Source organism: Grammomys surdaster, unplaced genomic scaffold (genome assembly GCF_004785775.1).
Source record: "Grammomys surdaster isolate TR1022 unplaced genomic scaffold, NIH_TR_1.0 324, whole genome shotgun sequence".
In the NCBI taxonomy this organism is placed as follows: domain Eukaryota; kingdom Metazoa; phylum Chordata; class Mammalia; order Rodentia; family Muridae; genus Grammomys; species Grammomys surdaster.
In genome coordinates this window covers 942,504-968,071 of record NW_021604743.1, presented here as the reverse complement: position 1 = coordinate 968,071, position 25,568 = coordinate 942,504, and the positions used below count along the sequence as shown (strand labels likewise).

Sequence of the window (25,568 nt, the reverse complement as noted above, 5' to 3'; positions counted from 1 at the left end):
ACACAGAGGGAGAGACCATCACCTCGCTGACAAAGCTGCTTTCTGTCAAATGCACTTGTGCCTGATAGTTCCAAGTGTTACTTTTGGAACTCACTTGGTTGTCAGTGCTACCACATAAGAATCTGTCCCATAGATAGAAGATGACTTGTTAGTTTTAATGTTTGCTAAGCTACCTAAAAAAAAAATCAAAGAATACACACAAGTCTGGCTAGACTACTTTTAATCTCTCCCAGGCCATGAGAAACAAAGCCAAAACCCCAAAATGAACAAAACTGGTCCTCCTGCATTCTTTTGCAGTGCCCTGGGCTCCAGGGAAAGGATGAGCCCCGCAGCCCCCACTCCTACCCAGGACAATTATCCCCACCTAACGCCTACCCCAGTGTTCCTCCCCTCCTTTACCTTGCCTTCAGCCAGTCCAAAGACAATGAAGTAGTACTCAGGCCACTGCAGACAAGTGACAGCACTCTGTATGCACAAGGGTAAAGGAACAACCCGCCTGTGTGGATTAGCAGCTCTATGACAGCCGACACCCACCACAGACAGCACCCTAGTCTTCTACAGGGGAAGTCTTCTATGGAGGAGGGAATACAACTAGGCTCTCTTTAGTAGATGTCAATGAGCAGCCAGGCAGTGCCATCCTTTAGCAGGTCAGACCAGCTTTAGCAAAGGCAGTGCCTGGTCACACTCACAAGCAGACAGACTCTGGGCTTTACCATCTGGATGAACTTGTTGCAGATGACCTTCTTGTCACCCCTGCCAAGCAAAAGGAATGGAAGCATGCTTAAAATCACTGCCCCACATTGATGGTGATAGAGGAGGGCAAGACAGGAACTCTTTCCTGGCCCTCTGGTGTTTCCTATCCTTCAGTGGAAGGTCTGACGGAGATGTGAGTGGGTGCCCAAGAAGCCCTGGAGCTACATCAAAGAGAGCAACATGCTGGCTTTTAGGACTTGTCACCGGCCTTACACTCATTCTGCCAGGGATGGGACTGGCAGACTTGTGGGGTAGGCAAAGGCATGGACACAGCAGACTCTAGAAAGTCCCTGCCTCCCACACCTGATCCTGGCACTAACCGCCACTTCCCCACCTATCCCTACCCCAGTGAGGCATTTCTCACGCCCAACTCTTCTTTTGCAGGCCACCCACTGCCCACATCTGTCCTCACCAATCTTCTCCAATCTTGTAGACGTAGATGATGTTGTCAGTCTGTCCTTATGGCAATTTTTGTGGAATCAGGAGAGAACGCCATGCCCTTCGCCATGTAGCTCATCCTGCTGTACTAGAAATCAAAACAAACTGAATGAGTATGAATGAAAGAGAAAGGAAGACACATACTGAGAAAAGGGGTGCTCCACTTCCCACAGGTAATAGGTTGGGGCACAGGCAGGGCACAGGGCACACGGGGGTCCTCCCCACCTTCATGTCGGCTGGCTTGGTGGAGAACTTGTCTCTCCGCTCCCCATGCTCATCATACGGCAGCACCACTCGGTCCACTGTGCAGACAGCAAATTTAGCATTGTTCTGGGACCAGGCCATGCAGGTCACCTTCGCAGCGCCATCCTGTGGAGGTGAAGAGTTAATGTAACCACAGAGCTGGTCTACAATGTACAAAGCATTTCCAGTCTCATCAGCCACTACTGTGGCTTTGCTTTACATCCTTGTCACAGTGTTTCCCTCAAAATGAAACAAAATAAAAGAAACGGTTTGTATACCTAGAATGTACAGCAATGTTATCTAGGGCTTTGTATAACCCAGACTGGCCTCGGGCTCACTCTATAGCCAACAGTGACATGAACTTCTGACCCCCTAGCAGACTTCCTCTCCTGAGTGCTAGGATTCAAGGCATGCACCATCACGTCTAGTTTATGCCATGCTGGGGAAGGAACCCAGGGCTTCACTCAAGCTCACCAAACACTGAACCTACTAACCCATCTCCTGAGTCCCTAATGCACTTTCTGAGACTCATGACACAAATGTAAGGCTCTCACTGTGGCTTTTCTTTACCAGATGAAGAAGCTAGTGTTGGAAAGACTGCGTATGGTGAGGGTTAAAGCCAGAGATACCATTTGGTCAATTCAGTGTTGGAGCTAAGCCAAGACAAGAATTCTGTCCTCTTAACTCCCAAACCCAGTCGGTTATATTTCTGGGCTCCTCCCCCAGTGCCCAGCCTCTTCTGCATCCGAGACACACTTTCACAATCCAAAAGAGAGTTCAGCTTCCGCTCTACCTTTTTAAGGGCTTATATCTAAAGCGTTTATTTCATCCAGTGTAGAGTTGTGATCGTGGGATTAAGGGATTCCTCACCTGAGGGCTCAGCAGGGTCCTCAGGTGCTTCAACTGCATGATGCACACGGGTCTCGGATGCCTGCAGACCGAGACAACTCCCGCGGTTACCTGGACAACCCGCCAAGCATCGGTAGCGTTAGCGGTTGACGTACAGGCGACGTGAGTGTGACATACGTTATAAGGTCACGTAGTGGGTTCGCGACGGTGAAAACAGGACGTGCGCAAGCGCAGTGAGTCCTAGGGCGGGATCATAAGAGGGGGTTGTTGAATTCTCCTCCTGACCAATCTCGTAGCTGCATGCACACCTAATACAAAGCTCTGCCCACAAGCTTCCTCCCTCTCGGGATTCTACATCAACTAATCCTTACGTTTTCTTATTGTCCTACCCGGCCTGCTGCACTTTAGTTGCTTAAACTCTGGAGGGAAGCAAGGCAAGTGCTACGGGAGGCAAAAGACAATTCACAGAGCTGAAACCTTCACGTCCTCCCAAAACTTACGTGACTTGTGGGAGGCCACTCAATACTGATAGGTAGCAGTGAAAGCTCAAGGATATACCTGGTACTGTGTTTAGATTGAGTAGCGATAGAGACCCATTTTACACAACAGGAGGCAGATTAAAGGGGTTACTCGCTGAAGTTAAAACAGCTAGTAAAGGGTGGAACCGGAATTCAACCCTCAGCTTTGAATTCCTGTAAGAAGACTCAACCCTCAATTCACTGTCTCCATGCCCAACTAACTTGTCTACCCTGTTAACAAAGTCTCAGGAAATTATCCAGGATTTGGGGGATATATGGAAGCACTAGCCAGGAAAAGAGAAGGCGCTCTGTTTGGTCACTGGGTAAATGATGAGTTCAAACCTGATTGCTGAAATCCAGATGTCTCTATGAGTCAGTACAGGAGGCAGACCAGAGCTTGGTTCCCCTCCTAGCTTAGAGCTGCTTGACACCTGGGGTGAGGGATTGATTAAGCAGAAAAGATACCATCTTCTTTGTTTGAGATCCTTTCAACAATTTTTGGTCTCATTTCTTGCAACAGATCAGAGAGATCGAATGAAATGCAGAAACGTTATCCATAGGCCTTCTCTAAATGGTCCAAGGTTGGCAAGACCCATACCCCCCTAAAAGCATAGCATATGCTTTCCAGGCAAATGCTGAGTCCAAAGCCTTGAGCCCACAGCAGTTGCCAATGGCAACAAGTATTTCTCATCCTGCCACCACATCCCTCTTGAAAATTAAGAAACGGTAAAGGTCCCATTTTTTCACAGGTAACAAATAGGTCCCAGAACTCAAATTACAATTTTTTCGACAGGGGCATCCAAACCCCTCAGCTTTATTTCTAGAATCCTCTGGATATGTTAGAGTATAAATATAAACTCATTTATGGATTACAATTATTATTAACCTTGAATGAACAGAGACATAGATGGAAAAGAAAACAAAGAAGAAGCACTGGTGTGCCCGAGGTGAGGACACATGGCACCAAGGGCACATTATGGGTGGCTGCTCTCCCATCAACTCCCAAGACAGCTCAGCCCTTCTGAGCATTTCCCCAAAGTGAGTGGTGGAGTCAAAAGAGTAGGGAAGGGATTGGTTATATAGTTCAATGGTAGAACACTTGCTTCGTATGCACGAGGTCCTGAACAAAGGTTAAAAAAAATAATAATCTACTGGCCCTTTTATGTAACATGGCCTGGTTTCCGTTGGTATGAAAATGTCTGTGACTTCTCATTTTCTCTCTTCTCATTCAGCAAAGACAAAGAAGGGAGGCCTCTGGCTTTCCATCCCCCTTCCCTTTCGTCTTTCTCAGCCCATCTTAGATGAAAACATTGATTCATGGATGCAAACATCTTATAATGACTCTGTCCTTTCAGGTGGAGGCATGAGAACTGACAAAGTGTAGAGATGTCTTCAGTATACCATACAGTATACCAGTCAGTTGCAGTTTGTCCAAGAACCTTTATTGGAAAAATGTTCCAGGGGTGAGATCACCAGCAGCTGCAGAGGCTGCCAGGTGAGGGAGGGGAGCACCAGAGGCTCCATGGAAGACATTGGAATAGTGCAGTGTCTGCCTGTAGGCCCAGATGGGTCTTCTTATTCACTGGAGGTGGACAACACCAACAGAAACACCCCTCTCTGACACCCAGAGACAAGCTGTAAGGGCAGCTAGTTGATGCCAATAGTCCTGATGCAGGTGACGTGGGGTCCCTATCCAGGACCTAGTGGGATAGAGTTGAATAAGTGATTCTCCCGTGGATATGGGAGATGGGAGTAGATGTTCCATTAGATATCCACTCCCAGGTCCAGGGGTACAGAGTCTACCAGACCTACATTCTGGCCCTGCTCACAGTGGAAAGAGGATGGGTACCAGCCTGAGATTCTGGGAGCGTAATGCCTTGTGGGAGTCTCAAGCAGATTACCTTCTTAGGCAATCTGTATTATGTATTCATACAGTACATCCTATCTTCTGGTTCTGGTTCTTCATTCACTCAAACGTCAATGATGTTTATGGATGGAGACTTTTTCTGTAAGAGAATAATTACCCATCCTGAATTCCAGAAAGGTAAATGTGCCACCCTTGCCTTCTGGACTTCTTCATCCCAGACATTCCATGCACACACGTGTACAGACACAAACACACACACATATGTGTATACACACACACCTCCTGCCTTTCACTGATTACCCTTTTGCACCCAAATCCCCCTTCCCACACTCACTGGTCCCACATCACCTGTCGTGTCCCCACTGGCCTTCCCTGAGGACTCTGTTCAGGCCCCTTCCCCTTCTTCTTGGGGTTGTTGTTGGAGTTACTGTCCTTGATGATGTCATACTGACGGCAGAATAGCCCAATTACAGCTGAAAACACAACAATACCATCTGAGCCTTGATATTGACTCAAGGTTCTTGAAGCCTTGCAGATATCTACGCAACAAGAGAATCCTTGAATTCCTGGTGCCCATGCAACCCTCATCTCTGGGATTTCGGCAGGCTCTCCCCCTTAAACTTGTCCTGATTACCTCCCTTCACCCGCCTCCCCCACTGCTTTTTTTCTCTCCTTTCTCCAGACAGATGCCTTCACTACTTCCCACTATCTCAGACCCAAGTCCCTGCCTCCCCATGCAGTACTTACCAGCCCACATGAGCAATACCACCACAATGACGACGATTTCTCCTGTCTGCAATGCCCGCCCTCCTTCCAGACCCTCCACTGTAATATCACCTAAGAAGAGAGCCATTCTCTGGGTTACAAAGGACCCAGTGGAGAGCTCTGTCACATACAGAAGGGAGATGCTGGAGGTTAGAGTCAGCCTGGGTCCATCATTGCCCTGAGCCTGGAGTTACGGGGTGGCCCTGCTCAGGGAGAAGCCTTTGGTGGGTAGCATTTGGAGATCAAAGTATGATTATAGAACTTGCTCAGATCAGGCTGTGTCGGGTGTGATGTGATTTTGGGTAAAAGGATGCTTCAAAGCCCTTCCCTGAAAGGATTCATTAGCTCTGTCTCTATAGCTGCTCCCCTGCCCACCTGTTTTTCTTTCCTTCCCTGGCAGTAGAAGGAATTAAATCACCCTATTCGTCTCAGCTAGACAGTTGTTAGCCGTAAGCAAGAAAACGAGAGGTTAAACGCCAGGGAAAAAGCCACTAACACAGGCTCTTACCTGGGCTGGAGCTGTTGGAGGGCAGCCTGTCAGAACCCTTGAGAGTGCGGAAGTGCACACGGGGCCCTGGAGGGCTCTCTCCCCGGAGGCCGATGCTCCTGACCTGCACTGTGTAGTCACTGTCTTCACCCAGGCCCCAAAGAGCACAGGCCCTGGTTATGGTGTTCACCTCCCTGATTACACGCTGCCCGGGGCCATTCTGTCTCTGGGAGGAGATGTAGAGAAAGGAGGGCAGCCTAGCCCCAGTCCCTCTCCATCAGGCTTAACTCAGGACTCTGTAACATCCAAGCACTCAAAAGAAATAGTGTGGAGGAAACTGGAGGGATGTTCAGAGATCCAAGGGCACAGGTTGGGGAAACAAGGTGATTCATACTTGCTGGGAAATGGAGTAGCCAATGACGATGTTGCCTTCTGGGACGTCCCAGGACACAGTGGCCGAGTTGGCTCTGAGATGAGTGACCATCACATTCACAGGAGAGGGAGGTCGGTCTGGGGGTGCCCGAGTGTTAACAGATTAAGTGGTTTCACCTCCACACTAGGTCTGACGGACCCCCACTGCTGGTATCCTCTTCACTCACCTGTTCATACAAAACCCAGGTCACAGCTGACCAGCAGGAGGACCGTGGGACTCAGATATGGGGAAAGAGGCATCAAAGAAGCCATGATTTCCACCGAGTTGCTGGAGGGGCCAGAGGCATCCCCTTGACATCCAGGCGAAGATCCTGGAGGAAGCAGGAGTTGAGGGGTCAGGAGCTGCCCATAAGGCAAGTGGGATGCAGTAGCTCTCTCCCAGGCTTCTGAGGGGGCCCACAGCACATTTCCCCCGCACCTTTCCCACCTCCACATTACCCCAGTGCCCACCCCAGCCCCCATTCACTTCCCGGGTCCTCATGGTATGTCAGGCCTTGGGGGGCTGCTCGATGCCCAGAGGGCAGCCCATCCATCAACAGACAGGTGAGCACCTATCCCATCCTGCTGGTGCTACCCCTATCCCATTCTCTAGGTCCCCTTCACCTGTTTAACTACCCCATGAGTAATCACTTTGACAGCGTTAGAAGCCTACCCCACTTTCCTTTTTCTTTTTTCTGTCTTTCTGTCTGTCTATCATCTGTCTGTCTGTCTGTCTGTCTGTCTGTCTGTCTATCATCTATCATCTATCTATTTATAGATAGTGCCTCTCTCCATAGCTCTGACTATCCTGGAACTCACTCTGTAGAGCAGGCTGTCCTTGAACTCACAGACATCCGACTGCCTCTGCTTCTAGAGTGCTGGGATTAAAGGTGTGTACCACAACACCTGGCTCTTTCTTTTTCCTAACAACCACTCATATTATTTTAGCACTTTAAACTTTTCAAAGTATTTTTATACAAAGTTTAAATACATCGCTCATTTTGCCCCTGACACCACCTCTGAGTGGGTAGCTGAGCAGGGCTGCCCCTTGATGGGCATATAAGAGTACAGGCTCAGAAGATGCCATCGCCATGAGGCCCAGGGGCATGGGCGCATTGTGGTCTCCAGCCAGGCTGGAGCTTGGGTTTCCCGACTGGAGCCTGAGGTCAACTCTCCCGCTGTTCCCTCCCTGAAGTCACCAGCAGTGCAAAGGCCATGCTGACAGCAACGGATGTTAGTCCCCTTGAGAGATCCTGTCTTACCTCAGAAGGTTTGAATCTCAGGAGAAGGAGAAGGACAACTGGTGGCTCCCTGAGAACACCTGGGCCCTCCCAGTGAGGCAGGCTTGGATTTTTTAAGTTAACTCTATGGCTCATGGGAAGTCATCCAGACTTAAAAGTGACTCCTTGTGACAGGAGCCAGCTGACAGCTGGCCTTGGGTATGCATTTTGGAGCAGTTTGGACACCTTCCTCTTTGAAAAGTTTAAAGTGCTTTTCTCTTCTGTGGCTGTTGGGCGTTTCTATTGTTTTAAACAGGGTCATATGTAGCCCAGGTTGATCTCAAACTTGATGTGTACCTGAGGATGACTTTGAACCTCTGATGTGGGCCACCATGCCTGACTCCAGGTGTGATTCCTTTTCATTTATTTAGTCAGTCCTCAGTTTTTTGAGAAAGGATTTCACATCTATAATCTAGGATGCAGCTAAGATTGCCTGGAACTCTGGACCCTGCTACCTCCAATCTCCCAAGTGCTCAGATTATAGGCATGCCTGCCATACCCAATTTATAATTGTTTTGGTTATGCTTGCTTGTTTTTGACAAGGTCTCATTATATAGCCCTGGCTGGCCTAGAACTTGATAAGTTGACCAGTCTAGCCTTGAACTCCCAGAAATCTGCCTGCCCCTGCCCTCCTGGTGTTAGGATAAAAATTGTATGCTGCCATGCTTGGGTATTTTTGTTTGTTTTCCTTTTCTGTTTTTTAAAGATAAGATCTCACTATGCAGCCCAGGTTATCCTTGGACTTTCAATCCTCCTGCCTCAGCTTTCCAAGTAGCTACAATTACAGGTATGTGTCTGATTTTTTAAAAAAAAGATTTTATTTTATGTTTGTGAGTACACTGTCTCTGTCTTCAGACACACCAGAAGAGGGCATTGGATCCCAAATAGATGGTTGTGAGCCACCATGTGGTTGCTGGGAATTGAACTCAGGACCTCTGGCAGAGATCTTAACCGCTGAGTGTTCTCTCCAACCCATGTCTGACTTTCTAATAGTCCTGATTATATAGTGCCAAGTCTCTCCTGGAGGTGTACTCCTTGGTAGAGTCCTCAGATAGTATAGGACATTACATGTCAGAAGGAGGCATAAGCTATAGGCGTGATTCTAGCCACATGGTGTGCAGAAGGCCTACCACAGATGCTCTAACAACTCAGTGCTGTGGCTACTGACTGCTATCTGTATCCATTACCCGTAGTTACTACATGGAGAAATGCACCTTTGTCCCTGTCTGGATACTTTTTATGTCAACTTGACACAAGTCAGAGTCACTTGGGAAGAGGGGCTCTCAATTGAAAAAAAAATCATTTTCTTAATTACTGATTGATGTTGGAGGTGTCCAGCTCATTGTGAGTAGGGCCACGTCTGGGCTCGCGGTCCTGGGCTCTATAATAAGAAGCAGGCTGAGCAAGCCGTGAGGAGCAAGCCAGTAAGCAGCACTCAGCCATGGCTTCTGCTTCAATGCCTGCTGTGAGTTTCCTGCCCTGTTGGAATTCCCTCTCTGACATCCATAGATGTAGACTGTGATGTGGAAGTTTAAGTCAGATTAAACCCTTTCCTTCTCCAGTTGCTTGTGGTCATGGTATTTCTTTCCAGTAGTAGAAACTATTGCCCACATTTGGAGAGACAGTATTTGTGAACTGGAGGGGCTGGGTAGATTGCTGGCCTGGTGTGTATGAAGCCCTGGTTCCTTTCTTGCACCGAATAAACCCAACTGTGGTGCACTGTTGGGATCCTAACACTGGGGAGGCAGGAGCACGATAAGAACATCAAGATCATTCTCAGGCCAGTCTGGGATACGATACATGAACTTTATCAAAGGAAAGAAAGGGAGAGGAGGGAAGAGAGAAAGAAAGAAAGAAAGAAAGAAAGAAAGAAAGAAAGAAAGAAAGAAAGAAAGAGAGAAAGAGAGAGAGACAGAGAGAGAGAGAGAGAAAGGAAGGAAGGAAAGAGGGAGAGAAGGAGGGAGGGAGGTAGAAAGAAAGAGAGAAGGGAGTGAGGGAGGGAAGGAGGGAGGCAGGGAGGGAAGGAGGGAAGGAGGGAAGGAGGGAAGGAGGGAAGGAGGGAAGGCAGGCAAGCTGCATCTTTCATAGAAATAATATCGAACATGGTAGTGTGAACACCCTAGATAAAAGACACCCCACCATAAGATCCCCAGACCCAAGAGACTCTGAGGAAGTTTGCTGACTGTGGGTACCTCAGCTTCCTAAATAATTCTGTCTCTCAGTGTCAGACTACTGCAGTTCAGGAGTCACACTTGGGAACTGCCCCAGCAGCATTCCAGGACGAAAGAGACAGGCCTTGGCCTTGGTTCTGATGGCTGATTGACAGTGAGTCAGGGGAAAGGCACCAGACAGGCAGTCTGGAGAGGCGGACCCTGGGCAGTCTGGAGAGGCAGATCTTGTTTTACACAGGTATCTAATGAAGCAGAGAGATTTAGCTGCTTTTTCTGTCTGGTACAAGTGTCTGGGAAACCAGTGTTTGGTCCCAAATCTGGCCTCCTGGGTTTCTACTACAGCTGTCTGCCCTCAGGTTAGAGATTATAGCTGACACTTACCTGAATGTTTGTACCTCCTCACTTCTCCATAACTCATACGGTGAAATCCTAGCTCCCAGGGTTACAGCACCGGGGTCATAGGTCAAGCTGGGGACTAGGGGTCACATCTGTGGTCCAAGCTACTTTGTAAGCTGGATGGAAAGAGTGCTTGAGGCCATGAGTGAAGGGGAGCTTGGAAACAGTGAGACTCGTCTCAAGCAAACAAGAACGCAGCACGCCTGTAATTCTGGCTCTTGGGAAACTGAGGCAGACACACTATATTTTGGTAAGTTTAAGGCTGCAGACTGGAATACGTAGGAAAACCATGTCTCAAAAAAACTGAGAAACACACACACACTGGGTTGGGGTATATATAGATTAGGCCTTAGAGGGTGCCAGGCGTCAGAAAGTTAATTGAAGCATTCATTAATGAGATTAGGTTTTGTTTGCTTTTTTCTTTTTACTTTTTTGGTTTTGCTTTTGAGTCTGATTCTCACTATGAAGCCCTGGCTGGCCCGGAACTCATTATGTTGACCAGGTTGGTCTTGAACTCACAGAGATCTATTTGTCTTTGGCCCTTAAATTCCAGGATTACAGGCCTGCACCACCTTGACTCAGTAGGTTAGTATCTGTTTTACATTTTATTTTGGAGTGTGAACTGTGAGCACTTGCATGCAGGCCAGAGGACAGCCCCGGTGTCTTTCCTGGAGTGCTATCTACATTTCTTTTCCTTTCAGATTCAGTCTCATTGGTTTGGAAGTCAACAAGCAGACTAGGTTGGCTGTAATATGGAGCCCCAGAGATCTATCTGTCTCTGCCTCCCCTACACTGGGATTACAACTACACGTCACCGTACCTAGCTTTTTGGCCTGGATTCTGGGGCTTGAAATTAGGTCCTTGAACTTTCAGGCAAACACTTTATCAACAGCTGAGCTATCTCCCCAGCTCGATTTATACAAAAGATCATGTTCTTTCTGTCATGTAAGGATGCAACAAGACACTACAACCTGTGAAGTAGGTCCCCACCAGACACAGAATCTATGGCAACTTGACCTTGGGATTCCTAGTCTCTAGACCTAGCTGTAAACAACAGATGCTTGCTGTTTAGGAGCCATGGAGGCTATGGGATTTTGTTTTAACAGTCTGAATCGACTAAAAAACGATAAATTTGTTCCATGTTCACAATATAGATAGGTAGATACATACATACATACATACATACATACATATATACATAGATCATGTACCTTTCTGGATGTATGTTTTATTCAAGTCAACTCCTGGAGATTGCCAATATTCAATCAAATCACAGTCATGTACTTTAAGTCCTGATATTGTTTCATAACAAAAAATATAAATCACATCATTAAGCAGCCATTCAAAATGATGGTTGTGAGATATTAATAGTTGTTTTCTCCATGTACTCATTGTTCACTCACCATTCATTCATGAGAGCTCAATATGAACCAGCATTCTCTAAGCCCTGGGGTGCAGAATGAAATTCTTGTGGGCCATTTGCAGACTAGTGGGAAGATAATCCAAAGATACAGAAACAGCCAGGGCTAGTGTGGGCAATGCATGCTTGTAGTATGCACTTGGGAGGCAGAAGTAGGAGGATCATGAGTTCAAGGTCACACTTAGATATATAATGAATTTGAGGCCAACCTGGGCTATATGAGACTCTGTTCAAAAGAAAAATGGAGGAAGGACGAGGAACAATATCATGGCGAGCTCCGTGAAGGAAAACAGCTGAGTAAGGAAAGGCCTAATTTAGGAAACACCATCCCTAAAAAGCCTCATAATGAAGCTGACGTCCCTTTTCATTGTTGTTCCTGAAGATGACTTTTGAAAGACGTTGTAGAGAGTGCGTCCTGGGAAGAAAAGCTCACAGACAGGAGAAAAAGCAAGGTCATGGACCCCACGATGGAAATACACTTGGCAGGACTGAGAACAAGGAGGCCCCTGTTGTTGGATCACAGAGAGCAAAACAGAGAAACAAAGACAAGAGGGGCTTGGTCACGTGAAGCCTGTGGGCCTATCAAGGACCTTGAATTTTCTTTCTGTAATGGTGGGCTTCCCCTTGGAGGAGTGAGAGCGGGAAGTGGAAAGATCTGCTTTACAGTTTCTAAGGGGCCAGTCTAAGAGCAGGGAGCAAGGGCATCCACACAGGTGCCTCAGAGAACCGTTCTGCAGGGCACTTGTGAGAGCTGAGGATGGCGCTGACCCAGTTTGCGGTGGCAGTGGTGGCACAGAGTGTTGATCCAGAACAATAGACTTTGTAGGCAGAATCCAAGCAGGATTTGTTGATGGATGGCAGATAGGCTGGGGAGGAGAGTCAATATATTTATAATGTAAACAGAAACATCACAAAAGAAAGAATTATGTTTGCAGTGTGGACAAAACTGTTTTAAAACTCAGTAAGTAAAGGTGCTTGCTGTTTGTGTGAGCCTGACTTCCTCAGCTGGATCCGTAGTACCCACAACAGAAGGGAGAACTGAGTCCTGAAAGTTGTCCGACTGTCACATGTGTGCCTACACACACACACACACACACACACACACACACACACACACACACACGCTTGGGAGAGCAGAGTCAGACGTTCAAGCTTGCCGGGCTGTGGTGGGCGCACGCCTTTAATCCCAGCACTTGGGAGGCAGAGGCAGGCGGATTTTGAGTTCGAGGCCAGCCTGGTCTACAGAGTGAGTTCCAGGACAGCCAGAGCTACACAGAGAAACCCTGTCTCGAAAAAATCAAACAAACAAAAAAAAAAGTTCAAGCTCATCTTTGACTTCTCAAGTTTGAGGCCAGCTTGGGATTCATGAGATATTTATTAAAAACTACCCCTCTCACCAGCACTTGGGAGACAGAGGCAGGCAGATCTCTGTGACTTTGAGGCCAACCTGGTCTACATACTGAGTTGCAGGACAGCCAGTGCTATACAGAGACCCCCTATCTCAACAAACAAACAAACACAAAACTAACCAAACAAAAAAAGCTACCCCTCTCAAAAAAAAAAAAAAAAGTTCTTAAATTTTACTAACCAGGAAGTTAATTGTGGCAACCTAGACAAAAAAAAAAAAAAAATTGTTGAGGTCAGATCACATTTATACATTTTATAGATAGATGTTTAGCAACATTATTTCTTTTAAAAGAAGGAATTGGAGACGGGCTCAGCCATGGCTCAGAGGACCTGAGTTTAGTTTTCAATATCCACCATGGGTGGCTCACAGAAGCCTGTAGCTGCAGCTTCAGGTGATCCAACACCTTCTGGCCTCAGGAGCTCATGTGCATGTACCCACCCTCCAGACACATAGACATACACATAATTTAAAAATAACGTACATGTTTTCTAAAATCACATGGTAATCACACACAATACACACGGCCTGTGAGGAGATAAGGAAACATGGGGTTGGGAGGCCTGGAGGAGACTGGCGAGTCTCTACTGAGGCCGGAATGGATGCTGAAGGAAGACAGTAGAGTTAGTTGAGATAGTGTGTGGTGGAGATCTGGTCCTCCAGGCTCAGTGCTGGGTAGTGGGAAAACCCTGGCTCTGCCAGGGGAGAAAGCAGGCAAAAGTGAGGCTGCTGCCCCTTGACAGCCGAGCAGATGTGAAGATCAGTTAAGGCTTCTGTGATCCATCTATAGATGGTCAGTGCAGCTAACTACAGATTGATCCTTTTCAGTATCCATGTTGTGTGTGCGCACACGTATGTGTGCATGTGTATGTATGTGTGTGTGTGCGCGCCCACGCGAATGTCCATATTCATCTGAGGTATGTTCTCCTTATTTGCTGCTTTCCCCTCCCATCTTGATGTAAGAGTGTTGGGATTACAGGTCCTCCCTCCCTGCCGGGCTTTATGCTAGTCTTTAGGATTCTATTAACTCAGACCCTCACACATGTACAACAAATGCTGTAACCACTGTATCATCTGCCCAGCTCCTTTTTTTTTTTTTTTTTTAGACATGGACTCATGTAGTCTAAGCTGGCCTTCAACTCACTGTATATTTTAGCATGACTTTGAATTTTGTATTCCCCAACCTTTAATCCCCTGAGTGCTGGGATTGAACCACAGTTCCAGTTGTGTGCAGTGCTGGGGACTGAACTCAGGACTTCACACACCATAGTCAGTTCTCTACCAGTTGAACTACATTCCCGGCCTCATATTTTTCCCCAGATGTTTCTATTTTTTCCAATTTGAAGAGGCTGATGGTCTCTTAGTGATTAAATTCATATCTAGGGTGCATGAGCCCCAGGATTTCCCCCAGTACTGCAAAAATAAACAAACCAATGAGAATTAATTTAAAAATAAGCATGCTGGACTTAACCGTACCTGGGAAGCTGAAACAGACAGATCTTTGTGAGTTTGAGGCTAGCCTGGTCTACAGAGTGAGTTCCAGGACAGCCAGGACTACACAGAGAAACCCTGTCTCGAAAAACCAATCAATCAATCAGTCAATCAATCAATCAATCAATCAATCACTCAATCTAAGGGCTATGTCAATGCATGTCTGTAATCCTGGTACTCAGGTAAGTGAAAGCAGGAAGACCATCCTTGGCTCCATCGTAAATTCCAGGCCAGCCTGAAATACATGAAACTACGTCTTAAAAACAACCAAAAGTAGATAAAAAAAAAAAAAAGAATTTTGATTGACAAATCCCAGCCTCCAGAAATTACAAAAGAAACCATAGAGAAAAAGCTGTAGAGAAAAGAGAAGCATTTAGAAACCTGAGCTTGACTAGGTAGGCTTGGTGGTAAATGCCTGTAGCCCAGAACACTGGGCACTGAGACAGGAGAATTAGGATTTAAGACTATCCTCTGCAGTATAAGTTGAAGGCCAGTCTGGGCTTCTGATATTCTATCTCAAAAACAAAACAACAGCGAATGGAAAAAATAAAAAAATGTTAGTGTAGACTTGATGCTAAGCACAGTAGCACACATTTGCAATCCCAGAACTCAAGAGGCTAAGGACCAGGATTGCGCGTTTGATATAAACCAGCATTACATAGTGAGTTTCAGGACATTCTGGATTACAATTAAGAGATCCTGTCTCAAACAAACATCAACGACAATGAGAACAAATCTGGACTGGGAAGATGTTTCACTCTCCAGTTAAGAGCACTGGCTACTCTTCCAGAGGACCCAGGATCAATTCCCAGCACACATATGGCAGCTCATAACCATTTACAGCTCTAGTTCCAGAGTTTCTGATGCTCTCTTCTGGTGTCCATGGGTACTATCCATATGTGGAGCACAAGTAAAACACTCACATACATAAAATAATCAAAATCGTTAGTAAAACTTAGAAAAGAAATCTAGGCTTAAAGATTGAGGATTTAGGTTAGTGTTAGAGTATTTGCTTATTATGCATAGAGGATTGATCTAAAGAGCCTGAGAAAAATAAAATTAAAAGAAATTAAAATCTAAGTTTGACATACTGGAGGACTAAAATTAGACCAAGTATCTTCCAGAGGATGCAGCAATTTTGTCACATAGCCATATCGCCCTCTGCTGGCCAAATCTGATTTTGCTTTGTCGTTCAAGTCCAGTTAGTCCTGTTTTTGTTTGTAAGGCTCAGGTTGACCAATGACTAATTCTATCTTCTTGGTATAGTTTTATGGCTGTAATCTGACTGTCACCGGGTCTTTACTTGAAGAAGTGGCTGATATGGGAATCCCCTTGGGGAAAACGAACTTTCTGTATTGAGCTGAGTGTGGTAGTACACACTGTAATCTCAGCACTTGGGAGGTTAAAACAGGTTGGGTACGTGATGAGTGAGCGCTTTCATTATCATAGGTCGCTCCATAAGTAGCTGACTTGACACTTTTGGTAACCTAACCCACCTTGTGAGGGAAAGACCACAGGGTTGAGGGTTGGAGGTTCAGTGGCTTTGTTTCTGGTTTGATTTTATTATTTTAATTTATTTTCTATTATTTTGGTTTCTTCTTCCTAGATACCTCATCAACTGAAGCTTCCCAGCTGGGTCCTCTTAAAAAACAAAGCTATTTCCAAGGACACACCTCTAATCCCAGCATTCAGGAGGCAGAGGCAGGCACATCTTTGTGTGTTCAAGGTCAGCCTGGTCTACAGAGTAAGTTCCAAGACAGCCAGAGCTACTCAATGGAACACTGTCTCGAAAAAAGAGAAAAATAATAAAATTAGTTAATTAATTTTTTAAAAACTAAAAAAAAAAAAAGAAAAAGCTTGAACATTATATTTTTCCCGTTTCCTAGGATTCACGTGAGGCCCATGCAAGTGCCAATCATGAGGCTACTTTAGTCAAAGCAGAGCATACTAAAATAGAAAGGTTTGTGATGGTTACTTCTGCTTTCACTTCGTTAATTTCTTGCTCTAAAAGTTTTTAAACGTGTACTCATTTGCTTAACAAACAAGAGTGATTGCCTAACACAAAATAAAGTGTGTTGAGTGTGAAGAGACAGGAGTGGGAGGTAAAAATCACACTCTTGTCTATAAGGGACACACAGTGATGGTGAGAAAGACAGACCTGGTTGTTCCAAATTCGGCTATAAAGAGTCCTGTAAGAGTTACACAGTGAAAGTTCCAGGACAGCCTGGTCTGCAGAACAAGTTCCAGGACAGCCTGAGCTACACAGAGAAACCCTGTCTCAAAAAAAAAAAAAAAAAACCACCAATCAAAAAAAAAGAAAGGCCGGGCAGTGGTGGCGCACGCCTTTAATCCCAGCACTTGGGAGGCAGAGGCAGGCGGATTTCTGAGTTCGAGGCCAGCCTGGTCTACCGAGTGAGTTCCAGGACAGCCAGGACTAAACAGAGAAACCCTGTCTCGGAAAAAAAAAGAAAGAAAAAAGAAAGAAAGAAAGAAAGAAAGAAAGAAAGGAAGGAAGGAAGGAAGGAAGGAAGGAAGGAAGGAGAACAAGAAAAGAAAAAAAGAAAAGAAAGGCCTTGTCTCAAAGTAGAATACAGGACTGGCCAGGAGGGCCTGGTGGGCAAGAGTGGGCCACACAAAGAGTGACTGAGTCTCTGAGTCTTTCTGTCTCTCTCTCTCTCTCTGGTGTGATTTGAGGGTGTTTCCAGAGATGTTTACGGGTAAGGAAAGTCTCTTTGACTGGTGTGCCCTTGGGGTTGAGTTGTGGTAGCCGTGGCTGTGTAGACAGGAGTAAAGGGAGGAGGGCACCGCATGCAGAGGAGCTGCACGGGCACACGGGCACACGGGCACACAGGAAGACAGTGGTGCATCTTAGGGGGACTGCAAGTCAGAACAGTCAGAGAATAAAACATGGAAGAATGGTGGGAGATGGGGTTGGAGAGATGGCTCAGCGGTTAAGGGCACTGGCTGCTCTTCCAGAGGTTCTGGGTCCAATTCCCAGCACCCACATGGAAGCTCATAATTGTCTGTAATTCCAATTCTAGGGGATCTGACAAAGCACCAAGGCACATAAAATAGAAATACATAGATCTTTAAATTAAAAAATTGGTGAAAGACACAAAACTCTCTGCTTTGAGTATTGGAGGAGGGGAAAGGAACTAATTTATTTATTTAGAAAAGGAATTTGTTTGTTTGTTTGTAGCACAGAATGACCTCAAACTAACTGTACAGCCAAGGTTGACCTTGAGTTTGTGACCCTCCTGCTTTAATTTCCTGAGTATTGGGATTATAGGCATCTGCCACTGTGCCCAGATTTTCAGAGGCTGAGGATCAAACCCAGGTTTTCATGTCTGCTAGGCAAGCGGTCTACCCACTAAGCCAGATTCTTAACCCTGGACCCATCCCTTTTTCTTGAGTGCCTTTTACGGCCTGAGAACACATACATATATCATTTGATGTAATCTTTATGTAAATCCCATAAGGGAAGGTAAACACTCTTTTTTTTTCTTTTCTTTTTTTTTTTTTTTTTAATTTTTCGAGACAGAGTTTCTCTGTGTAGCCCTGGCCATCCTGGAACTCACTCTGGCCTCGAACTCAGAAATCCACCTGCCTCTGCCTCCCAAGTGCTGGGATTAAAGGTGTGCACCACCACTGCCTGGCAAAGGTAAACACTCTTATCCTACTGTGAAAATAGTTGTTCAGAGACGTTAAGTAATTTAGAGGGACTTTCCTCTTGGAAGCAATGGTTTTTCACCATCAGTTCCCATACAGAAGGACCTGGGCCAGAGGTAACAACAGTGAGAGAAGGATACACTTGCATTTTATCTAGCTCTGTGGGTGGCCAATGAGTTGGCCAAAACAGAGATGGAAGTGCAAGCCAAAGACAACAAGAAAATAGCTCAAGAATCAAACACTCTCCAGAAGTCAGGTTGTCAGAGCCAAGAAAGGTAAAGTTTGCACAGCCAAACCGTCGCTAGTAATTGGCCCAAAGGCCAAATTCATCAGCGGAGCTGGACCAGTAGAGTCCAGAGGAAGGCCAGGAACTCTGAAAGTGGGCAAGCTACCAGCTAAACCTCAAGCTGCTGGCCCAGCTGACATTCAAATTCTAGGAATTGAGGGGTAGCAATGTGACACAAGGTTGTGAAACAAATGTTGTTTGTTCTGAGATTGGGGGGAGGGCATTGTCTTGTCCAGGTTGACGTTGAGCTTGTTCTGTAACTGGGCGTGACTTTAAACTCTTGATCTTCATGCCGCATCGTCTTAGTGTGGCTGGATTCACACCTAGTTTTATCTTCATTTTTTTTAAAATTTGATAAACTTTGTTATATAAGCTTGTGAAAAGAGCTGGGTAGCAGTGGTAGTGGTGGCAGTGGCAGTTGTGTGCCTTCAATCCTGGTACTGAACAGGCAGAAGCAGGCAGATCTCTGTCTGTGAGTTTGAGGCCAGCCTGGTCTATAGAGCAAGTTTCAGGGCTACATAGAGGAAACCCTGTCTCAAAAAACCAAAACCAAACAAACAAAAATTTTGTGAATCAAATAAAAATCACAGCCGGGCAGTGGTGGCGCATGCCTTTAACCCCAGCACTTGAGAAGCAGAGGCAGGCAGATTTCTGAGTTTGAGGCCAGCCTGGTCTACAGAGTGAGTTCCAGGACAGCCAAAACTACACAGAGAAACCCTGTCTCAAAAAAACAAAAATATAAATAAATAAATATCATACACCAAAATCCATTTTTAAATAATTACTTATTCTTATGTCTTGGAGTGTTTGCCTGCACTTATGCATGTGACCCACACGTATTCCTGGTATTATTGGTGGAGGTAAGAAGAGGAAACTAGAGTTGTGGATGGTGGTGACCCGCTATGTAGAACTACCTGTGAACCAAACCCAGGCCTGCTGCCAGTACTCTAAACTGCCCTGCCATCTCACTAGCCCCCAAATCACCTTTAAGCACTGAGGAAGCCAAAGCTGAAGCAGAGTGTCCTGTTGGGCAGAGATCAGAGCTGATACTATGTGATGGGACGATAACTCAGCTAGGAGTATGTCGTACAGGCCTGAGGAACTTGAACTGTGATCCCAGCAATCTCTGCACTGGAGGCGTGGGGCGGGGGCAGGGAGGGGGTAAAGACAGTCAGATCCTTAGAGCTCACTGGCCAGTCACAGACATTCCAGTACATTTCACAGACAGGGAGAAACGATATCACATACACATAAACACAAACACTAAACAAACAAAACCAAAGCCAAACGGACTCAAGGGGCTTCTGGAGCGATGGCTCAGTGATCAAGAGCATGTGTTGTTCTTACAGAGGACACTGCTTTGGTTGCCACCATCCACGTGGCAGATCACAACCATATACAACTCTCGTTCCAGGGGATCCAACATCCACTTCTGACCTCTGTGGGCACCAGGAACACACATGGGATACAAACATATATAATGTTCACAAAGCATACATACACATAACATAAAATTTAAAAATCTCTGTGTAGCCCTGGCTATCCTAGAAATCAATTTGTAGACCAGACTGGCCTTGAACTAAGAGATTCACCTGCTTCTGCCCCCTCAAGGGCTAAGATTAAAGTCATACATCACTGTACCTGGCTAACCTTTTTTCCAGTGAGGTCAATCTCTGGCTCAGAGAGACATCCACAGGCACATCCATATGCACATGTGTACACACCCACACAAACACCTCAGTACATATATGCACCATACAGGAACTGGAATGCTAGGCCCTGTAATCACCCGGCTGCCTCACGTTTGGGGGGCCACTTTGTAACGGCCCGTTCTGTTGCTCTGGTCCTTGAGTCAGGGTCTAGCAAGAGAGAGAATGGGGGCGAGAGACGCAAAGTATGGAGACAAGACAGGGCGTCTGATCAAGTCTCTCTTATTGGAAGGAAATCCTGGGTATTTATACCCTTTACCACATGCCTTGCCCTCGTGGACAAGCACAGCTGAAGGCACTATGTCATGTGCCTTGCAGCATGGATATCACGTGCACCTAGCTAGCAGTGTGGAGACCACGTGTGCCTAGCTGCTGGCGGCACTAAACAGCAAAACAAGATATGTGAGAAAAACAAGATGTTTACCAGAGTGTGCTCAGCTGTTGTGGGCTATTGAAAACAAGTCTCTTGTCAGGGTATATGGCTCGAGATAGCTGTAAGGATGATAGCCGCTTTCGGCTAGGAGTCAGCTCCCAACGAGGCCCAAGTTTTAATTTATGTAAATTCCATCCTTTTTTCTCCTATGGAAGCAAACCAGTCAGAGAAACCTTCTGGTTGTTTTGTTTTTTTGTTTTTAAAGATTTATCTATTTTTACTTATACGAATACACTGTAGCTGTCTTCAGACATACCAGAAGAGTGCATCAAATCCCATCACAGATGGTTGTGAGCTATCATGTGGTTGCTGGGAATTGAACTCAGGACCTCTGGAAGAGCAGTCAGTGCTCTTAACCACTGAGCCAACTCTCCAGCCCAAGAGCTTCTGATTTAATTTGCTTCTCGGTTGCTGTGATTAAATATTGCTTGCCAAGAGCAACTTGGGGAGAAAGGGTTTATTTGCCCTATACGTTTCAGTCATCAAGGCAGGACCTCAAGGCAGGACCTTGAAGCAGCAATCACGGAGAGACACTATTTGCTGGCTGGCTTCCAGGCTCACATTCAGCTATCTTGCTTATACAACTCAGTACTACCTGCCCAGGGAAGCACCTCCCAGAGTGGGCGGGGCTCTCTCCTCCATCAATGAGCTATCAAGAATATACCCCACAGACCAATCAAATGCAGGCAATTCCTCAGTTGAGATTTCCTTCCCCCAGGCATCTCTAGTTTGTGTTGACGAAAATTAACCAGCACAGCTTCATAGATGACGAAATGCTTGTGCTGCCCAAGTAAGTGGCAGAACATTAGAGGAAGAAATGTAACAGGATCTCTGGGCAATGGCACTAGGGTGCAAGATGGCAGAGTCAGTTCTATTACAGTCTGTGGGCTCCTTAAGAAAGATTCAGCTCCTAGGGTAGATCGGGACTCAGCGGGATCTAGAAAAGTGTGTCAGCATGGTTATCAGGAGTATAGACTAGCCGGGAGGTGGTGGCGCACGCCTTTAATCCCAACACTGGGGAGGCAGAGGCAGGCAGATTTCTGAGTTCGAGGCCAGTCTGGTCTACAGAGTGAGTTCCAGGACAGCCGGGGCTGCACAGAGAAACCCTGTCTCGAAAAACCAAAAAAAAAAAAAAAAAAAAAAAGGAGTATAGACTGGATCAGAGTAGTGGAGGTAGCCTGGGAGGTCAGAAGATGGACAGGCCTTCGAGAGATATGGAAGGTCATGGAGAAGTGGTTGAAGCCAGAGGCTATGTACAGACACGAAAGGTGGAATCAATTAACTTGCTTCCAGCAGAGCGTTAAAAGGAAGGCCAGGGGGAAACCAGAATGGGGAGAGGAAAAGACAGAGCCCAATAATGTTTAGGAGTTAAGCTCTAGGAGGCCTGGTGACACCCTGAGGAATGGAGGACAGTGACATGTCCCTATCTGCAAGCAAAATGACTGGAGCAGTGAGAAACCGAGAATGGCGGTTGTCGAGAGAACACGCGTGGGTGGTGCAGCCTCAGCAGACACACTCAGGGGTTGCATGTGGGAGGAGGGGCTCCCAGACTTGAGGACTGGAGAAAGCATTAGCAACCTGACAGAACCCGGTTAACAAAGGAAGGACTACAACTCCCAGCATGCTCGGGTTCGGTGGGGTGACGGCTGGCGGTGGCTGCGCCGCATCCGACTGGTGGGCGCAGGACCTGGGTGGGCACCGGAGCTTGTCATCCCTGAAGGGTCGGCGGGGTGCGGGCGGCGATGCACCGCTGTCCCTCGCCCAAGGGCCGCACCGGGCTCTTGTTCCCCGCCCCGAGGCCCCGCCCCTTGCCCCACCCCAGCCGGGAGACATAACCCGGGCGGCAGGAACATCAGTCTCTCCGCCGCTGCTCCGCCCCATCTCCTTCTGTTTTTCTCTCATTCTCCAGTGGTGGCGGCGGGGAAGGCGAAGGAGAGGCAACAGCAGCCAGCTGTGGCTGCAATGAATGATCCTCCAGCCGGAGGGGAGGACTCCAGGTGAGCCTCTGACCTCGGGAGGACCGGGATCCCCCGGCCGCCCAGGACTCGCATCCTCCGCCATGGATCCCTAGGGGAAGGGAAAAAGGAGGAGGAAAAGACAGCTCTGCCGCCCACCCCCATCTCGTTTTCCTCCTCCTTTATCTCATTGTTGCCGAAGCTGTTTACCGTAGCGCTCCCTCTTGCTCCAGCATGGGGTGGGTTCCAGGCACTGCCCTTCGGCAGGAGCAGCTTGCGCGGTTGCCTGGGGATTCTGCCTAATTCTGCTTCTCCAGCCTGTGAACAGAAAGCCGTGGAGAGCTGTGGAGGCCTGGACTGGAGCAGTCTTGGGGCCAACTCCCTGCATCCCTACCCTGGTAGGCTGCATGCAGATTGAAGAGCGGTGTCTGGGGGCTGGGCCAGCCCGACTGATCCCGACCTAGGAGTAGGGCAGGAGGACCGCCCAGGCTGCAGAGCGGCCCACCTGGAAGGACAGAGCTGCAACATGGCCAGTAAGACCAAGGCCAGCGAGGCCCTGAAGGTGGTGGCCCGGTGCCGCCCCCTCAGTAGGAAGGAGGAGGCTGCTGGTCATGAGCAGATTCTGACCATGGATGTGAAACTGGGCCAGGTGACGCTGCGAAACCCCCGCGCGGCTCCCGGGGAGCTGCCCAAGACCTTCACTTTTGATGCTGTGTATGATGCTAGCTCCAAGCAGGCCGACCTGTATGACGAAACGGTGAGGCCCCTGATAGACTCGGTGCTTCAGGGTTTCAATGGCACCGTATTTGCCTATGGCCAGACTGGCACTGGCAAGACCTACACCATGCAGGGGACCTGGGTGGAGCCAGAGCTCCGCGGGGTTATCCCCAATGCCTTTGAGCACATCTTCACTCACATCTCCCGCTCCCAGAACCAGCAGTACCTGGTTCGTGCCTCCTACTTGGAGATCTACCAGGAGGAAATTCGAGACCTGCTATCCAAAGAGCCAGGCAAGAGGCTAGAGCTGAAGGAGAACCCTGAAACAGGGGTCTACATCAAGGACCTCTCTTCCTTTGTCACCAAGAATGTCAAGGAGATTGAGCATGTGATGAACCTGGGGAACCAAGCACGAGCAGTGGGCAGCACCCACATGAATGAGGTCAGCTCCAGGTCCCATGCCATCTTTGTTATCACAGTCGAGTGCAGTGAGCGAGGCTCTGATGGCCAGGACCATATCCGAGTGGGCAAACTCAACCTGGTAGACCTGGCCGGCAGTGAGAGGCAGAACAAGGCAGGTCCCAACACAGCTGGGGGGCCAGCCACACAGTCAACAGCTGCTGGTGGTACTGGAGGTGGCAGTGCTAGTGGTTCCAGTAGTAGCGGAGAGAGGCCTAAGGAAGCTTCTAAAATCAATCTGTCGCTGTCCGCCCTGGGTAATGTGATTGCTGCTCTGGCGGGCAACAGGAGCACACACATCCCCTACCGGGATTCCAAGCTGACCCGGCTGCTCCAAGACTCACTGGGGGGCAATGCCAAGACCATCATGGTGGCCACACTGGGTCCAGCTTCTCACAGCTATGATGAGAGCCTCTCTACCCTGCGCTTTGCAAACCGAGCCAAGAACATCAAGAACAAACCGCGGGTGAACGAGGACCCCAAGGACACACTGCTGAGGGAATTCCAGGAAGAGATCGCCCGCTTGAAGGCTCAGCTGGAGAAGAAGGGTATGCTGGGCAAGCGACCTCGGAGAAAGAGCAGTCGCAGAAAGAAGGCCGTGTCTGCCCCAGCCGGCTATCCAGAGGGGGCAGTGATTGAGGCCTGGGTGGCTGAGGAGGAAGACGATAACAACAACAATCACCGCCCACCTCAGCCCATCCTGGAGGCAGCTTTGGAGAAGAACATGGAGAATTACCTGCAGGAACAGAAGGAGCGGCTGGAGGAGGAAAAGGCCGCCATCCAGGATGACCGCAGCCTCGTGAGTGAGGAGAAGCAGAAGCTTCTAGAAGAGAAGGAGAAGATGTTGGAGGATCTGCGGCGGGAGCAGCAGGCCACAGAGCTGCTTGCAGCCAAGTACAAGGTAAGGTCCCCAGAGGTGTCCCTACAAGGACTTTGATTGGTAGAGTTTCATTTGAGGGTCTGTGAGTTGACCTGAAGTGGGGTAACCCACCTCAGGACCACACATTGATGACTGCCCCAGAGCAGCTGAGCAAAGTAGCATGATACTAGGCCTCCAAATGCACTTACATGCAGGCATACACACCAAGCAAAGTGGGCAGGGGTCTTGGACCAGTGGACTCGAGATGCTCTGACCTGCCACCGTCCACCTCTGCAAAAGGCCCCAGGATTGATCAGGTCTATGAGAAGCCATGTAGGACTCTTCTCTTGTGACTGTGGCTTCTCACTTCTGCATGGCCTCTTTCCTCTTACTTTTTTTTTGTCTGCAGTGTCTTTAGACCTATATTAATAGTATCTGACATTAGGATAGCACTTCACAGTTTACAAAGTACTCCATTTTTTGTATCCTCTTGTCTCATCTTCATAGGAGCCATCCCAAAGAGCAGCTTTTAAATCCTCATCTTGCAGATGAGGACTTAAGGATCAGAAAGTGCCAGGACCAAGGTTCTGTTCTTCAGAGTAGCTGGGCTGCTCTGGTACCTGCAGACTTCATGCTTTTAGTCTTTAGTAGCAAGGCCAGAGAATCCTGCTTCCTGTGGAAATGACCCAGTGGATGACACAGTGCCAGGCCTACCCCTTGATGTCATTAGTAAGGAGACTCAGAGTGTTGTTGAAGAGGTAGAATGGAGAGAGAGGTGGGCTCTATCCCAGAGACCATGGGCCTAGGCCTCGTAGGCTCAGGCCCATCAAATGACTGACTGGCTGTGGACTTCCCTTTTCCTTCTACCTCCATTTCCCTTTTTATAAATAGGACATTACCCTGGGGGATCGCCAGGGTTCTACTAATCATCTGAGAAAAAAAGAAAGAAAGAAAGAAAGAAAGAAAGAAAGAAAGAAAGAAAGAAAG

At 47.6% G+C, this 25,568-nt stretch overlaps 1 protein-coding gene, 1 long non-coding RNA gene and 1 pseudogene across 3 annotated transcripts in view; 1 reads left to right on the top strand and 2 right to left on the bottom strand.

Annotated features, from left to right (window-relative positions):
* Positions 1 to 476: 476 nt before the first annotated feature.
* LOC114629998 lies at positions 477 to 2,348 on the bottom strand. Its single transcript, XR_003712748.1, has 3 exons — positions 2,305 to 2,348; positions 1,417 to 1,560; positions 477 to 753 (listed from the first exon to the last, which is right to left on the bottom strand). It is a non-coding gene; the product is annotated as an uncharacterized LOC114629998 (long non-coding RNA).
* Positions 2,349 to 4,990: 2,642 nt separating this feature from the next.
* LOC114630012 lies at positions 4,991 to 6,639 on the bottom strand (annotated as a pseudogene).
* A 15,842-nt stretch (positions 6,640 to 22,481) lies between these two features.
* Kif3c (kinesin family member 3C) overlaps positions 22,482 to 25,568 on the top strand; it is a 36,917-nt gene continuing 33,830 nt past the window's right edge. For both annotated transcript variants that reach the window (XR_003712752.1, XM_028778095.1), the window contains exon 1: positions 22,482 to 24,623. Coding sequence is in view for 1 of the 2 variants with exons in the window: in XM_028778095.1 (XP_028633928.1) it covers positions 23,073 to 24,623 (1,551 nt within the window). In the remaining variant the exon portion in view is untranslated. The remainder of the gene's footprint in view (positions 24,624 to 25,568) is intronic.